The sequence below is a fragment of the Gobio gobio genome (assembly GCF_949357685.1).
Source record: "Gobio gobio genome assembly, chromosome: 15".
In the NCBI taxonomy this organism is placed as follows: domain Eukaryota; kingdom Metazoa; phylum Chordata; class Actinopteri; order Cypriniformes; family Gobionidae; genus Gobio; species Gobio gobio.
In genome coordinates, this window is record NC_137108.1 from 46,941,653 (window position 1) to 46,959,792 (window position 18,140).

At 38.2% G+C, this 18,140-nt stretch overlaps 1 protein-coding gene across 3 annotated transcripts; it reads right to left on the minus strand.

Annotated features, from left to right (window-relative positions):
• Positions 1–1,563: 1,563 nt before the first annotated feature.
• klf10 (Kruppel like factor 10) lies at positions 1,564–7,871 on the minus strand. Of its 3 annotated transcripts, none has more exons than XM_079837834.1 (4): positions 7,753–7,871; positions 7,156–7,350; positions 3,359–3,893; positions 1,564–1,944 (listed from the first exon to the last, which is right to left on the minus strand). In XM_079837834.1, exons 1-4 carry the CDS (start codon positions 7,771–7,773, stop codon positions 1,667–1,669), a joined length of 1,029 nt encoding a protein of 342 aa, XP_079693960.1. In that variant the 5' UTR covers positions 7,774–7,871; the 3' UTR covers positions 1,564–1,666. The 3 variants fall into 3 exon arrangements, with proteins under 3 accessions (XP_079693960.1, XP_079693961.1, XP_079693962.1); XM_079837835.1 differs by having other exon boundaries at positions 7,171–7,350; positions 7,753–7,842; XM_079837836.1 differs by having other exon boundaries at positions 7,171–7,347; positions 7,753–7,813.
• Between the last annotated feature and the right edge of the window lie 10,269 nt (positions 7,872–18,140).

Consider the following 18,140-nt stretch of genomic DNA (forward strand, 5'->3'; position numbering starts at 1 on the left):
GGTGAAAATTAAATTTTTTTCTCTCTTTTCACTTCCGTTATCAATCTCACTCTATTTTTCCCCTATTTTTGAAAGTTGTTAAATCACTATTGTGGAGTTTTTCTTTTGCTATTTGAGCAAATGGGGACACAAAAATATATCTTTAATGTATTCTTTCATTCACCGCTATAAAAGTTAACCCAACTACGACTTCAGCTTCGGAAACCCAGAAATGTGAAAAGGGTCTATGCTCTTTCCACATAATGAAATGTTCTCTAATCCCACCTGTTACATTTATTAATTAGGGTAATGACATTAACCTTTGACTTCTACTCAGACCAGCCTGAGAGGAGATGGAGGAAGAATATTAGCATCCAACAGGAAAAAGAATAAAGCATTTGTATGTAAATAAATGTATTTAACAGCTGGTGGTGGTTATGGCGTATATCTCGTACTACCATCTGGCAGCATCCTTCCATTCCATAATCCGTTTTCAGAAAGTGTGATGATGGGAATATGAGTGTCATCAATGCGTCCAACCACTGGAATTTCTAATTATTAGGATACTTCTAGAGGTTTATGAAGTGAACGTCAGGATCCTGTATAAAAGGACATGCCATTTTTGTCACTTTGACAGTGTCCCCATGATGAAAATATGAGCAATGAATGAATTTTCCTGCAAATAATGCTTTTCTTACTTTGTATTTTTGTCAAGTGGCAGATAATTTAATTTGTTTTTAAGTAAACTTTGCTTACTTTAGATTTAGAATAAATGTATAATTGTTTGATATTTGTACTTGAAATATGACCAAAATACTCAAAAAAGTAAGAAAAGCATTTGTGGCGTTTGAATGAATGAATTCAGTATTTAAACACCGCTGGTGCTTTAAAAAAGGGGAGGAGACTGAAATAAACTCTGGGTTTACCGAAGAAAACCTGCTCCTGACCAGGTTAGGTTCACAGAGTAAGTTGCCCTGGTAACTGACTCTGAGTATAAGTTACCTCTCTTTCAGAAACGGGCTTGACTTACCCTGCTTTCTCAGGTTTGACATACCTCCCATTCTGAAACAGAAAACCCAGAGTTTCCCTTATTTCAGGGTTAACATACTCAGAGTTTTCATTTAACCTCCTTTCTGAAACGGGCCCCTGGTTTCAACTACAGAGGATATAGCACAACATATGAATAAAATATAATTTTTCAAAAAAAAAATTTTTTTTTTCATTTGTTTCTTATGCTCTAAACAATGTAATGATATGAAAAAATACTAAATTCAAAAAACTTTTTTGTCTGGGTCCCAGTAGGATATAGTTGAGTTGTCTCTTGCTGACATATTTTTAACTAGTCAAAAAAACAGGCATGTGATTAAACTGCAAAAAGCAAGTGTTATTTTTTAAATGAATATGATTTCTGAAGGATCATGTGACACTGAAGACTGGAGTAATGGTGCTGAAAATTCAGCTTTGATCACAGGAATAAATTACATTTTTAAATGTATTTGCATAGAAAACACTTATAAATTGTAATAATATTTCACAAAATTACTGATTTTACTGTAGTTTTAAATAAATAAAGGCAGCCATGGTGAGCATAAGAGACTTCTTTCAGAAGCATAAAAAACATCTTTATTATTCCAACTTTTATATTTGTACAGATGGATCCATGAGGATGTATCCTTGTTTGAGTCTGTCAGCTGTCAGTCTTGGGAGCCAAAGGCTGCAGGGTGCGACAGAGAGTGTTGATGCTGTTGAGATGGCAAACCTCCCTCTGCCACACCGGTGTTCTCCTGGCTGTTAGATGACGGCGTGTGTGTTTGGCCAGGTGGTCGCTACGCACAAAGCGACTGTGGCAAATATGGCAGGCGAAACGCTTCTCTCCCGTGTGTGTGCGGCGGTGACGTGAAAGTTCATCAGATCTGGCAAAGCGCCTCAAGCAGCCGTTCCAGCAGCACCTGAACGGCTTCTCACCTGGTGGGAGAAGAAATATACAGTAAACCCAACTTTGCCCAATGTAAAATCTGCTTGAGAAGCACTGATCTAAATCATGCAAACCATATATATATATATATACACCGATCAGGCATAACATTATGACCACTGAGAGGTGAAGTGGATAACACTTATTATCTCTTCATCACGGCACCTGTAAGTGGGTGGGATATATTGAGCAGCAAGTGAAAATTTTTCCCTCCCTGGATCGGACTTGTTTGTTCAGCACATCCCACAGATGCTCGATTGGATTGAGATCTGGGGGATTTGGAGGCCAAGTCAACACATCAAACTCGTTGTTGTGCTGCTCAAACCATTTTTGAACCATTTTTGCTTTGTGGCGGCGCATTATCTGCTGAAAGAGGATAATCATAGTGCACCTGGTGCCATATGTTCCCCAGGTAAGTGATAATACACAACAAACTGAGATGCACTGTGTATTCTGACACCTTTCTATCAGAACCAGCATTAACTTCTTGAGCAGTTTGAGCTCCAGTAGCTCGTCTGTTTGATCAGACCACACGGGCCAGCCTTCGCTCCTCAAGTGCATCAATGAGCCTTGGCCGCCCATGACCCTGTCGCCGGTTCTCCACTGTTTCTTCCTTGGAGCACTTTTGATAGAGACTGACCACTGCAGACCGGGAACACCCCACAAGAGTTGCAGTTTTGGAGATGCTCTGACCCAGTCGTCTAGCCATCACAATTTGGCCCTTGTCAAACTCACTCAAATCCTTACGCTTGCCCATTTTTCCTGCTTCTTCAGCAACTTTGAGGACAAAATGTTCACTTGCTGCCTAATATATCCCACCCACTAACAGGTGCTGTGTTATTCACTTCACCTGTCAGTGTATATATGTAAAAAATTGTATGTGTATGAATTGCATATAAAATTCATGGGTGACTGACAAATATGCATCACATTAAGTTAAATATTAAATACATATAGTATTGTCCAAAAGTGAGGTCCGGAGGGGATATTTGTTTTTAATGACCCTAAAAGTTAAATTAAACCATCAAAATATGAGGGCAATATTTTATATTTTGAATATGAGGGAAAAGAAAAACTAAATTTGATTAAGGTATTTATCTAAAAAAAAAAAAACAGCAACAGGTTGTTGTTTTTTTACTTTGCAAAAATAAAAGCTCAATACAAGCTCAGGAAAAATGATAAATTGACGACAACTTAATCAGTTATCAATATTTCGTTGGTTCTCTCTTTCGTTGGACACATTTGGCATGTTTCATTGCATTATCACAAATAAAAGTATTTATTCCATGCACATCTATGCAATATCCTTACAAAATCAAGGGGTCAGATTTCCTATTCTGGACATCACTTTTGGCCACTACTGTAAACTGAATTAAAGTGCAGGAGAAAAATCATTCTCTCTACCTGTGTGTGTCCTCATGTGTGCTTTCAGGTGGGAGCTTTTGAAGTATGTTTTCCCACAGTGCGGGTGAGTGCAGACATGGTCACGAGTCCGGGACGGAGAGGCTTCGGATGCCGGTCTGTTTGTGGGTGAGTTGTGGCCGGGAGCGGGAGCGATGGCGGTAAACTTCAAACCGCATGAAGGTGTTTGTTTAGGGGGTAGAATTACCACTACTGAACCTTTGGCCATCAGACCGGCCACAAAAACCACAGGCCCTTGACAAACGTTTGCTGAACCAGTAAAGGATTGAGTGAGTGGAAGCATCTGGAAGACTGAAACTGATGGCATGCTTCCAGAAGAAGAATCGGACACCATTGCAGCAGGGGCTGATGGGGGATCAGATCTGAGAGGCTGAGGGTTTATTGCGGAGTCACTGGCGCTCTGACTCAGTGCGTCTGACGTGTGGCGGATCACACTGATGGCTTGAGATCTGGTGACCCCTGACCCCTGGTGCTGGTCACAGTCGGGACTGTATGGTGGAGTCATGCACGACACTGCCTGAAATAACACAACAACCAATTCATGAATGTTTCTTGATATTACTTTGCTAATACAAGTGATTGCCCTGATTACCTTACCCATAAAAACAAAGGTTCTTTATCTGCATTGAAGGTTTCATGAAGAACCTTTAACATTTATAGAAGCTTTCCGTTCCACAAAAAATCTTCTTTATAGTGGAGGAAGGTTCTTTAGATTATTCAGATGTTCCTCAACTGTTCACTGAAACTTCTTTATAAAACCCAAAATGGTTCTTTGCAACAACAAAAAAAACATTTGTAACTTTATTTTTAAGAATGTATATTGGTTATTCAGCATGCAGTTGAAATGTATGACTAAGGTCCACACGAAGCCAGAGCTTTCCCTATCCAATCTTTTTCTCCTCGTTTCAAGAAATATCTGCGTACACATGAGAGCACTGAAAGCGGCTCAAAACGATGTAGTACACATGCCAGGCCAGTGTGTGGCGCTGTAATTCTGCCACAGAAATACACTAAAAACAGAGAAGAAGAGTTGTGGCTAGAAGGGGAACAGCAATGGTAGGAAGTGAGGCAAAATCTCACAATAAAATAGCAGTAAATAAATGTGCTACTTACCAGATGTGTTTAATTAACGCCTACACCTACCCAACCCTAAACCTACCGATACAACAATGAAAATACAGTCATTAAAGGGTTAGTTCACCCAAAAATGAAAATTCTGTCATTAATTACTCACCCTCATGTCGTTCGACACCCGTAAGACCTCCGTTCATCTTCGGAACACAAATTAAGATATTTTAGTTGAAAGCTGATGCTGAGAAAGGCTTCAGATAGGCCTCCATTGGCATTCAGTACATTTACACTCCCAAGACCCATAAAAGGCACTTAAAACGTCGTTACAAAGTCCATCTCACCACAGTGACTCTACAATAATTTTACGATGCGACGACAATAGTTTTTGTGCGCAAAAAAAATCAAAATAACACCTTTATCCAACTTGTTCTTGTCTTCCGTGTGTGCCTCCACGACGCATGCGCGAGAATATGACGTAGCGCCAGCGTTCGGGAATCCATGAAATGCACACTTTAACCCCATTTTGAGAACTACGCCGAGACCTAAAGCACAATCAATGTAGAATTCAACAGCTTAGATACACGCGTCTTCCTCCGCTTGTAAACAAATCGCTTCTGGGTCATGTGTCCGAACGGCGGATCTGCGTCATATTCTCGCGCATGCGTCGTGGAGGCACACACGGAAGACAAGAACAAGTTGGATAAAGGTGTTATTTAGATTTTTTTTTGCGCACAAAAACTATTGTCGTCGCATCGTAAAATTATTGTAGAGTCACTGTGGTGAGATGGACTTTGTAACGACGTTTTAAGTGCCTTTTATGGGTCTTGGGAGTGTAAATGTACTGAATGCAAATGGAGGCCTATCTGAAGCCTTTCTCAGCCATCAGCTTTCAACAAAAATATCTTAACTTGTGTTCCGAATATGAACGGAGGTCTTACGGGTGTCAAACGACATGAGGGTGAGTAATGACAGAATTTTCATTTTTGGTTGAACTAACCCTTTAAATGACGCAATATTGGTGTGCGCCCAATGCCCAGTTGTATCCCTTCTAGTCTTCCCCACGCAGGACGTGGTGTGATGACAAAACCTTTTCACAAAATATACGGATTGGCTGTACCCACGAAAACGCAAGGGTGTCGTTTTCAGATTTATCCACTCTGGGACCCGGTTTCAAAAAATATCGGTTTCATGCTCCCAAAACGCCGGATCCGTGTGGACGAAATGCTGATACAGTACAAAATGTTAACGTATACAGCTAAACATGTCTCTGTGTGGACGGGGCCTAAATCTCACAAAAACACATTCAGGTCATATTGTGTATTTTAGATTCTTATATATTTTCCATTATTTGTGCCATTAAGCTGTATGGATGCACCGATATGAAAAATTTGTCCAATACCGATAATTCTTTATATTTGAAAGCCGATAGACTCGCCTGGATGCCAGCTGAACTTAGCCCCGCCCACAACATTTGAGGTCGGGAAGTTCGGTCTGGACTTGATCCGTTGTGGAGATACTTTCCTTGAACTAGAGCTGTTCGGACCAATCAAATTGTCAGGGCGGGCTTTATACGATGATGGACAGATGATCAACAGTGACGTAATCATTCACGTCTTGGGTTGAAATCGTTCTAATCCTAAACGGAGAACTTGTTCGTATGCATTCACCTTCACTATTTCTCTCAGAAATTATGATCGAGTTGGTAAGTACTCTGTATATCCTTACATTATTTTTACAACACCGGCAAAGATCGTTTACACTAATCTTCTTCTTCTTCTACTTCTTCCAGCGTGCGTGCAGTTGAGTTCTGTTGACAACTATGTGTCGCTCCGTTGCTCTGATTGGTTGTAGGTCTATCCAATTGAGTGCAGAGGCATTTTCTTTCCTGGTTCGGTTAAGACACGCCTCATAATCACAGCCCAATGGAGCCGTATCAGACTCATATTCTGACTACAATCTGAGTATGACGACGTCAGGCTACAGATATACGATATATCGGCCGAAAAATCTAAATCAAATTTTTTTTTTTTTTTGAGAGCCTGTTTACAAAAACAAAAGTCTCACCATTAATATCCATGTACCAAGCACACAATTCTATTGTTTTCTTTATAATTTTATTTAGCCTATATGATAGACTTGCGCCGCACATGTTGCACTGAACCGTATTTTCCTTTTTTGAAGTGATTACAATCATATATCAAAACCATAATGGCGAACAGTGCTGAAGGAAATAATACATTTTCATATCGGGCCGATAACGATAACATTAAAAATGAACATATATCGGCCGATACCGATATGATGGCCAATATGTCATGCATCCCTACATTAAGCCCAACTTTAATTACTGCAATCGTTTAGATGTTAACTTTTATATTTTATTATTATCTTTAATATGTGTATAAAGAAATGATGATACTGAAAGAAGTATAGGATTAAGATTATAATTTATTACCTACCAAATGTAATAGTTTATTACATAATTATACAGTATTCTTTATATAATAATTTCTTGAAATCAAGGTAGTTAAAAAAATATTAAATTAAATGCAATACAAATATATATATATATATATTTTTTTTTTTTTGTTTGTTTTTTGTATTGTAGTATTGAGAATTGTGGGGGTAAAAATGCATATTTTTAATTTAAATACTATTTTTTGTGTGATATTGAGCTGAAATATGACCTGTATCTGTCTGTGATTCACCTCTGTCTCACTCACAAAGGACGACTGGTGTAAATCAGCAGAACACACTGAATCCTCACAGGCATCAGAGGGAGGTGTCAAGGGCCGAAATTCCCTCTTCCGGATATTTACGGCCTCCCAGTCAATGTTCATGGATATCAGGGCGTCCACAGCTTCTGAATGTCTCCTGTCTGTGTCTGTACACGTCACACACTGCTAGATGTCAAAGTAGGACAAATTATACAATATCATAAACATATGACATAATAATATGGAAGAGATTATAATTGTAAAATTGCCAATTTGCATAACTTCACAAAGTAAAAAGACCAAATGTAATACTTTAGGACTGTTATATTATTTAAAAATATTCTTTATATAATAATAATGTTTCATTTTAATAAATCAAGATAGTTTTATAATAAAAAATATATATAGATCAATTAATTCCCTTCAATATACATCAACTAATGTTATTCTAAATCAGCATTTAATAAACACAAATTAAATAAATATAATAGAAATCGAGCAACAACAAAAAAAGAAAGCATTCGCCTATATCTGCATCTCATTAACAGATTAATATTGATCATCTGCGGAAAATTATAGTTTACTTACAATTTCAGATAGAGATGACATACTGATGCTGTATTATATCTCTCGTTTATTGTTGTGACAGTCTCATTATGATAAATACTGTTTCTGCTCTTCGATTCATTCACATATTTCAGAAAACCGAGCGGGGCCCTTGTGGGCGTGGTTTCATCTCCAGCCAATCGTCGACAAAGGTGTGCGGAGCGTTAGCCAATGAGGAGAGCGCATCGGAGCGTGATCAGTGGGTGATCCGCGCACTGTGTGCGGATGATACACAGACGGTCAGCTGTTCGTCCTGAGACTGATGCGCGGATATTCAAGCCGTTCCCTGCTCAACCTGATTCATATTACTCTCATGTTTTATTCACGCTTAGGACTGCGAGACCTAAAAAGGCTTGATTTTCTTCTTAACACTGTGTAATGTCTTCCATTAATCCAGCATCGATAAACTAATGCTAAACTACTGATCTGTAATGAAACTAGTGTTTCTCTTTTGTCGTGGTGGTGTGCCTTCATGCAATGAAACTGACATTTAAAGATGGTTTAAATCGTCTGAAACCTCCAATGTTGAAACAACGAGGCTAAGTAAACGATGACAGACAAAAAAAATGTTTGTTGTTGGGTGAACTATACCTTTAAAACCTTTGCATGTAGTCCCCTCATTCTTGAATATTTGGTTAGCCTACACACTTGGTTTAGTAAGCTGTTAAATAAGTTACCCAACAGGTCAAAGCGTAGCCGATTATTCTCTCTGCTGCAGCACAATCTGCACAAACTATATTCCTGATAATATTTTATAATAGTGTCAAACGACACCGGCTTCTTCTCCAGCATTAACGGATCATCTGAGGCCTGAATTCCTGGATTGAACCTTGCCCTAGATTTGTATGAGTGTATGAGCATGTGTAAATCTAGAGCATTCAGGCTGAGGCCAAATGCACTTTTGCTCATGTACTTTACTCAATGGCATAGATGCTGATCTGTAGGGAATGTGTCACAGACAGAGTTATTTTGGTGACTTCTCAGTTGGCGATCATATTACTACACTTGTGACCACACAAACGAGCTAAGCAAAGTGTGCAGATATTAATAAGCATTAAAGTCACCATGAAATCAAAATGGACATTCTTATTTTTTTATGGAATATTGCAGAATTTATTATAAATTATCGGCAGACATTCGTGTTCCTCATGGTCATAACTTCCCCTCTCTCTTGCAGCGACTTCACTGATGACAAGGGCGGGGAAACCTGTCACTCACATGAGATGCACCAATAGCAGACCACAACCATCCAATCGATTTCCCATGGACAAAATCAAGTCCCGCCCTACATTTGTTCTTGTCTGTCACTAACACCGTGTCCTAACTAGGCTCGACGTGACACCGCAACAAGCGATAAAAGGTATCTTTTCCATGTTAATTAGAGATTTTGTCCTAACCAACGTCGAACAACAACACAAAACATAATGTTTATGTGCTTTATTTAATGTTAAAAGTGTGTAATGTGACTTTGAATATCATTTAGTGCTCCCAGCTTTTTAACGTAGTCGTACTAAAAGCAACAACCGATAATTTACCTCAGATCTTAAAATATTAAACAAATGGAAACAAGAACTGTACAAACAAGTATATTCTACGTCAAAGATTGTTTTAGTAACTCAGTATGTATTTTAGTCATGTTTAAATGGTGTAATATTTGTGAATTTGATTATTGTAGGCTACTTATCCATTTCCTTGCGAGTGCCGTCAAGATTAAAGTCGGCATGAAACGGAAGTTGAGATCGTCTTTTTCTCCTTATTGTGACGTATATCCGAGTGAAACGGCTTCTGAAATTAGAAAAAATGTAGGGCGAGGCTTGATTTCGTCCTTCGGGAATTGATTGGATCGTTGGAAGTTGGGCGTTGCTAACAAAATGGAGGCAGATTTGAAGTTTGCACTCAGTTGTGGAGAAAAACTTGATCTACCTCTTAAATAAATGTATTTTCTCTCTAAATCTTTCCTACATAATGTTACTGAGCATATTTCCTCACTTTTCGCTGGTTTATGCTACATATTTTACGTATTTTAAGCCTTTTATGGCTTTATTTCTGTAAATCTTTTTTCTCAGCTCTCCCTTATAAGGGGGGCGCGCCATAAGCGTTCCTGCATTCCTCAGTGCGCGTCATCACGATAAGCTGTTCGTCTGACTATATTGAGTAATTTTTACATTTAAAAAAAAGCTTTTATTTCTCATATATTTCTCTCTTTTTGCCTCAAGTCCTTCTTGAAGAAGGTATTGTGTATACCTAGAAAAATGCTCCTAACCACGATCAGTGACATGTTTCTGAGAGGCGGTGCAGAAACGAGACAGGGGGCGATAACCCCGCCCTCACGCCATAGCACATGACCAGGGGAGAAGAGAGGTCGTTTCATGGGGGAGGGAAAGTTAACATATTTGATTAAAGATTATAAGAGTAAATGAATTTTTTAAAAATAATGAAGTGCACAGATAAATCAGTTATAGTAAACACTACAATATTAATATAAAAATACGAATTGTAAAATTTGATTTCATGCCGCCTTTAATCTCTGGTGCCGTGGACTTGCCGCGAGAGCCCGCCCACACGCTGTTCTGATTGGCTGTGGTTGTTGATTGATTTATCATCTCGTAGTCGCGTCACGTCTGGTGTGGACAGACTTGTCACTGGAATCTTATCGCGTTGCGTGTAGTTAGGACAAGATAAAAGGCCCTGTTTACACCTGCACTGTAAAAAATAAATCCCGTAAAATTATGTAAAACGCACTGGACATTGTCCAGTAATTTTACAGACATTTCCGTTAACCCTAAGATAGAAAACAATGAAGTTCAAAATTCTAAATACAGGTAAAACGCCTGTTAAAAAAATACGGAAAATTTCCGTTAAATTAATACAGTACGTTGTGCCCTATTTTTACGGATTTTTTTTAGAGTGTGGTATTAAGATGCGTTTTGGTCGATCGTATCACAAGTGCGAGGGAGACACATGCCCGTTTACACCTGGTGTTTAAAAGGAACACGCCGACTTTTTGGGAGCTTATTCACCGTATCCCCTAGAGCAGGGGTGTCCAAACTCGGTCCTGGAGGGCCACTGTCCTGCAGAGTTTAGCTCCAGCTTGCCTCAACACACCTGCTGGAAGTTTCTAGTATGCCTAGTAAGACCTTGATTAGGTGTGTTTAATTGGGGTTGGAGCTAAACTCTGCAGGACAGTGGCCCTCCAGGAGCAGGATTGGACACCCCTGCCCTAGAGTTAGATAAGTCCATACATACCATTCTCATCTCCGTGCGTGCTGTAAGGTGGAAAATAATCAAAGATATTTGAAATAGAACAAAATCATCTGCTTTACTGTTAGCAGCCATCGTCGTGACCAAGATATTTCAAATTGACTCAACCCCTTCCCCCCTTAACCCCATCAGAAGGGCCATTTGGAATTTTTAAAGCTACACTGAGTAACTTTTTTTTAGTCTATTCTTAGCTAAAAACACTTAGTTCTTTCAAAAATATATGTGCTCATTAATGTATATTTACTTCTTTCAAGTAATAAAGTACTCTCGTAAGTTTTTAATATGCCATTGAAAATACATACGGGTGAGGGGTTCGAATGCCGGTCGCCATGTTGCCCCTCCATCTTGAAAGTACATTAGCCAAAGAGGGACATACCCGTAAATTCAAGCTTCGCCTTTGCGTTTTAACACTCGATGGCACCGTGTCGAATGTGGACGAGGTCGAGCCATGTTAATCTTGGGCTAAATCGGCCACTATAGGAGTTCAAACGAAATCGGAATTGAGAGGAACAGAAACTAATATTCACTGGATGGTCATATACCTTTTAACCACTAGATGGGGGAAAATATCACACAGTGTAGCTTTAAGGACAAAAGAATGGCTTGCCGGCCAAATGCTTTTCACACCTTTGGTACAGTGGGAGAAGTTCCTTTCAAACATCTCATGGTTTGGTCTGATTGGTCAGTTTTAAATGAGTCATATTTGAGTTTGGTGACATCAGGGAGGAGGATAAAAGAGGATTTCAACTGTAGCTCTTTCTCTTTTGATTCTCTGCTTTCTCTAGAGAGAGCTGCTCCTTGGCTCTCGCTCTCTCTGACTACGTTTACATGGACAGCAGTAATCTAATTATTGACCTTACTCTGAATAAGGCAATAATCTGATTAAGGTGTTTACATGAGTTGCTTTTAGAATATTACGTTCATGTTCCCGTTTTACATGTTACAGAACATAGTTTGATTAATGGTACGTCATTACGTCCCCATGCCACGCTACGCTGTCCGGGGTCCAATCATAGCGCGACTTTCGTGGGTGTGTTCAAATCAATGGGCTCAGGCAACCCACTGTAACTTTACCCGCGGGTGTCGCTGTTGGACAGTGTGACTTTATAAAAACGAGTGATTTTTATACTTTTTTTATGATATTATGATATTATATATATATATATATATATATATATATATATATATATATATATATATATATATATATATATATATATATATATATATATATATATATATATATAGTTTTATTTTGTGTAATATTAAATATTGTCTTTCAGGTTTTTTTAAGAGACACTCTTGCCTCCTTCTTGACAGCCTACATTTCGAATAATAGTTTTGATAAATTATGAAAATGTGATGAAAAGGTTTCAAAATCGTGATTGTTTGGATTGTTTTTTTTCTGCCATCGAGCCACAAGCGTTCACTGAATGGCATATGGCTCGCAAGCCTAGAGGTTCCCGACCGCTGTTGTAAGCAGACAAATATGAATCTGGGATTACAGATACAAAATGATCGTATTTTACTTTTAAAATGAGCATTATTGCAACACAAAGAAAAAAAAAATAGAGCAGGCCGTGTCCGAGTGAGCAGAGTTTTTACGGTCTATGAGCAAGACACGCAGTCACGCACCATAGCAACGTCATGGCAACGACATTTCAGACTGAAAGATATAAGTAAAAGATAAACGGGAATTTAAGCGCATTGTTTTGTACGTGCGGTTATATTAATTATAATTCAAATTCTGTTTTATTTGTCACAATATTATTGATGATTGTTTAGAGGGGCACTTTATATACTTTTGATACGAGCCCCCAAAGCCCCCCCCCTCTGCACTTGCCTGGTGTGTGTGTGTGTGTGTGTGTGTGTGTGTGTGTGTGTGTGTGTGTGTGTGTGTGTGTGTGTGTGTGACCTGTCACAAAACGCGGCGGAAACTCCTTCACGACGTTAATAGTTAGATTAAGGTGTGTACATGTCTACAATGCACTTAGATAATGCGACTAAAACAGGCATACTCCACATGTCTTAATTCGATTTTTGTTTAATTCGAGTATGGCTTTAACCGGATTAAGGTAATTAGAAATCGCTGTTTACATGGTAGTTTCTTAATCAGAGTATGGTCTTAATCAGATTAATATCGGAGTATTGTTGTCCATGTAAACGTACTGTCTCTCTCTCTCTCTCTCTCTCTCTATCTCACAGGTAACATTCTATGCTAGGCCCACTGAGTACAATTAAGGGTTTAAGTTTACTTCCATTTGAAACTATTTTAAGTGTAACCATAACTAGAATTTGTGTTTCCATTTAAAAGAGATTCCTGTCTATTATGTAATTGACATTTTACATTTACTTGATTGTTAATAAATTGTTACATTTTGATCCTTTCTGAATTAATCTGTAATTATTAACTATCTCCAATATGGAACGGTATAATTGCAACAAAGGGTTAAAACGGAATTATTAAATGTATGATTAACTATCAAATATAAAAGACCAAACAACCAGTTGGCATTCTCTTCTAAATTCGACAACTATGATAAATGGAGTCAGATAAAGAATATTATAATCAAATCCATTTTGCCCAGCTGAAACACGAACGCGCAAGCGACCTTCACCGCGGTTCGCTACCGATCCTTGGAGCGAATTCAGCGGTCCTACAATGCCATAACTCTCTGACGCACCCACCGCTAGCCTAGCTTAGCACAAAGACTGGAGGTAAACGGCTCCAGCTAGCCTACTGCTCAATAAGTGACAAAATAACGCCAACATTGTCCTATTTACATGTTGTGATGTGTATAATTTAAATAGTGTATAGTGTACATCGTGTACAAAGACACGGAAAATGAAAAGTTGCAGATTTGTCTAGGAACTATACTGTCATTCCTGCGTAATAATCAAGGAACTTTGCTGCCGTACCATGAGTGCAGCGGCGCAAAGATATTACACAGCGCCTGAAAATAGGCTAACTTCCGTCAACATAACCATTGCGCCGCTGCACCCTTGGTACGGCACAAAGTTCATGGATTATTAGATTCAAGATTCAAGAGTTTTATTTGTCACATATTACGCAGGAATGAGAGTATAGTTCCTAGACATATCGGTCTAGAAAATCACAACTTTTTATTTTCCGTCGGTCTTAGTACATGATGTAACTACACACATCACAACATGTAAATTGGAAAATGTTGGTGTTATTTTGTCACTTATTGAGAAGTAGGATAGATGGAGCCGTTTATCTCCAGTCAGAGTTATGGCACGCACAGAGATGAGAATGGTATGTATGGACTTATCTAACTCTGGGGGATACGGTGAATAAGCTAAAGTCCAAAAAAGTCGGTGTGTTCCTTTAATCCGTCCCTTTTGTCTACTTTTAACCACTTTTGTCCTGATTTCTATGGGCGGGTAAATATACGGTCATTTTCAGATCTTTTGATCTAATGGACAAAATAAGCTTGTGCAATTTACATATGAACCTGACCAGAGAAGACGGAAAGCATAAGTTTCTGCTCCGATAGCCGAACCCACGCCGTACGCTGTGAGTGTGTGTTAGAAATCAGGAAGGGTGAGAGAACAGTGTGCTTCATCTTGAAACCAAACGTATAGGTCTCTAGCCGACAAAGTTTAAATCCGACTGGCTAGCATACTTCCCATAATGTTTACGCTTTTATGCCTTCATGGTCTTTTGTGGCTGTTCGACCACATGAGCGTTCACACTACGAAAGCAATCCGGTTGAATGCATTCTCAACAACCTCTGGAAGTGGTCAAAAGTTCAAAGCGGTTTAGAGCCCGTTTTCACCAATATTTAGCATTCATCCAATGGTGATCCGATCGACCAAAACACATCTTAATAGCAGGTGTAAACAAGGCCTCTGATATACGTCACAATATGAAAGATCACAACTTCCATTTCATTCTGACTTTATTTGAAACAAATCGTGACTATGATAACAACATGGACATTAAATATAGATTTTTATATTATGCACGAAAAAAGATTGAAATGAGAAACAAGCAGAGAGAGCTAAAATCAGTTGTTGAATGATCAATCATACAAAAATATTAGATGGAGCGACAATCAGGACTGGAGGAGCACATATCATCCTAAAGCTGCTCACTATTTTTAGCCCACTGAATTTTTCCTGTTTGCAGATTCTCATCCGAGTACAAAGTGCACTAAAGTCATGCACCCACGTGATTCTCAGCACAGTATGTGACGTGTTTGCACAAAGTCACACTTTAACTCACTAAACAAAGTTTGTTTAAAAATAGCATCAGACTGTCTACATTGATTGTCCTTGAGTGTTGATGTCACTGAAGATAAACGCACACAGATATTTAATGTCATTATCCTAAACAGAGGTGGACCAAGTACACAACTCTATTACTTGAGTAAAAGTAAAAGTACTACTAGTCAAATATTACTCTGAAAGTTCTAAAAACAGATTTTTACTTAAGTAAAAGTACAGAAGTATTTGTTTTTAAAAGCACTTAAGTATCAAAAGTAAATTTCATTTATGTCAATGCATTATTTTACTATCGTTGCATTGTTGTATAAATTCACATTATGCCACCATGGTGGTTTAAGCCAGTCAGTGATGCTCCATCTGACATGCTAGCAAACGACTACATTAAACTAATTTAAATACTTGTATAAAAGTAACAAAGCTCTTTACAAAGCTGCTGACACTTTATGGCAGAATGCACGAATCCAATACACTGATACACATCTGATATTCCCCCAACTGTTTACTCTTCTCTTACTCCCAGACATTTACATTTTTGAACATTTTATGAGACATTCATCACGTGTACGCCAACTAAACAAATCTTTAATCTTTTCAGAAAACTGAAACCTATACTTTCTAAGTATGGCCATTGGGTGCACACAGTGCGCAGAGGATCCGCCTTCTTCCATTTCGCTATCGACTGATCAGTGTTCAAAAAATGTTGGGGGGGGGCGTTGAATGCTTTAATCGGATTGGCTGATGAACGTTCTGAGGTGTGCAATTATTTTCTGGGAAACGCACAGCGAACGTAGTTCCAGGCAGCTCTCTTGACCGCTTTACAGTTCCATATCACTTCGCATAGTTAACTGTAATAACGGAAATTACAGGACTAAAAAAACAACATGACAGACGATTTTCCTACATTAAATGTTTTATATTCACGGTGAATATAAAACGTTCAATAACTGGGCGGCGACAGTATTAGACAGTCCAGATGAAAAACAAGGCGAGTAGCCTATGTTTGAATACTATACAGTAGCGATTTAAGTACAAAAACCGGACAAATCCTTTTAAATATATCATCGGATCGATGTCTTTAGGTGTGGTAACCATAGTATAAGCGGAATAATTGACGACGGGCTGTTGAATTATTAGAAAAATATTTTTCTAATAATTTAACGGCCCGTCGTCAATTATTCCTTACGTACAGTAGGCCTACTCAAGTAAATAGTTACTGTCCACCTCTGTTAATGAAATCAGCTATCTACATTATACCAATAACCAACAATGACCAAAATAAATAAATATGCAAAATAAAGACAGATAAATGTGTGGGACCTGGGGCCTATACCATGAAGCCAGTTTAGCTGGCTAGCCAGATATGTTTAAGCTTAGTTTGTGCTAATCCTGGGTTTTAGGTACCATTAAAGTGGTTTGGCTTTTATCAGTGTTCATCTCCAAAGTAACTTACGCTCCACGGCTAACCTGCTCCAGGGCAGGTTATGTTCTGGATTAGAGATCGCAAACTGAAATTGGACCAATCAGCTGTGAGCAAAGTGACACACCTCTGATGCAATAAAGCCACTCCCCCTGTTTCTACTCCAAATTAAAGGTCACTATAGCAAATGGCTATTAAAGACTAAAGTGTCTGGCTTTTAACAATGCTTATTTATAATAATAATAATAATTTTGAATGATTTAGATATAATTTATGTAATTATTATACCGTATTCAATTACACATGTATAATTTTATTCAATCAATCATTAATAGGCACATAGTTAAAATTAATATAAATAGCCTATACAAAGGTCATTCAAATAAGCTTTAAAATCAATAAATAAAGCTATAAGAATTACTACATTACTCAATTCTCTATATATCAACTAAACTAACTTCATAACTTTTACTTGCATTGACGTAGTGAATATTTTCTTTAAGTTGTACTCTTTTATTGACAGCTCTTTTATTGCTGTGTAAATTTGTTTAAATTCTTAATATTTTTCAATCATGTAATATTCTACAAAAGAGAGAAATGAATCTTGCTGCTTCTCTCGTGAGAAGTGAATCTCAGTTTTACTGATCCACAGCCTGTGATTGGCTGTTCGCTACTGATGTCACAGCTAAACTCCTAAACTCAGGATCAAAGCCTGAGTTGACAGAGAAAGCTGATGATAAGCATCATGGGACACACAAAGCCCAAATAGATTGGTTTGGTTTTGTCAACTCTAAACTAATCCTGTAACCCTGAGTTTGTTAAACTACCATCATGGTACAGGCCCCTGATCATTTTATGCTCTCCAAAGCATTTATTTGTCTGATGTCCTTCACCGATGTCATTTGTTCTCCCCAAATGATTCACCATGCATGCGTCCAGATAATAAATGTACAATATCTTTGGCAAAATGTTCAGTGCCCTCCACTAATATTGGCACCCTTGGTAAATATGAGCAAAGGCGGATGTGAAAATAAATCTATTGTTTATCCTTTTGATCTTTCATTCAAAAAATTCACAAAAATCTAACCTTTCATTGAAGTGTAAAGCAATTGAAAGTAGGGGGAAAATCACATTATGAAATAGGTGTTCACCTAGAAATTCTTATGAGTAAAATATCTCTGATTAAGTGAAGTATATTCCCATTAATATTTACGGGGGTTTTTTCAGGGTGACTAGGAACATGAAATTGTCCAGCAATGACGTCTTCACGTGTTTCACAGGAGTATGAGGAAAAACAAAGGCCAAATTCCCGTAATCATCCATCACAATGAGTAAAACCAAAGACTATAGTTCTGATGTGCAGCAAAAGATTGTTGAGCTTCACAAAATAGAAAGTGGCTGTAAGAAAATAGCTCAAATAGCCCACCATCAGGGCAATAAT

Coding starts and splice junctions, on each gene's coding strand:
- klf10 (XM_079837834.1), bottom strand. CDS start 7,773: ATGTCATCTCTATCTGAAATT. Junction 3,894..7,155: donor CCTTTGTGAGTGAGACAGAG/GTGAATCACAGA, acceptor GTGTTATTTCAG/GCAGTGTCGTGCATGACTCC. Junction 1,945..3,358: donor ACACATGAGGACACACACAG/GTAGAGAGAATG, acceptor TTCTCCCACCAG/GTGAGAAGCCGTTCAGGTGC.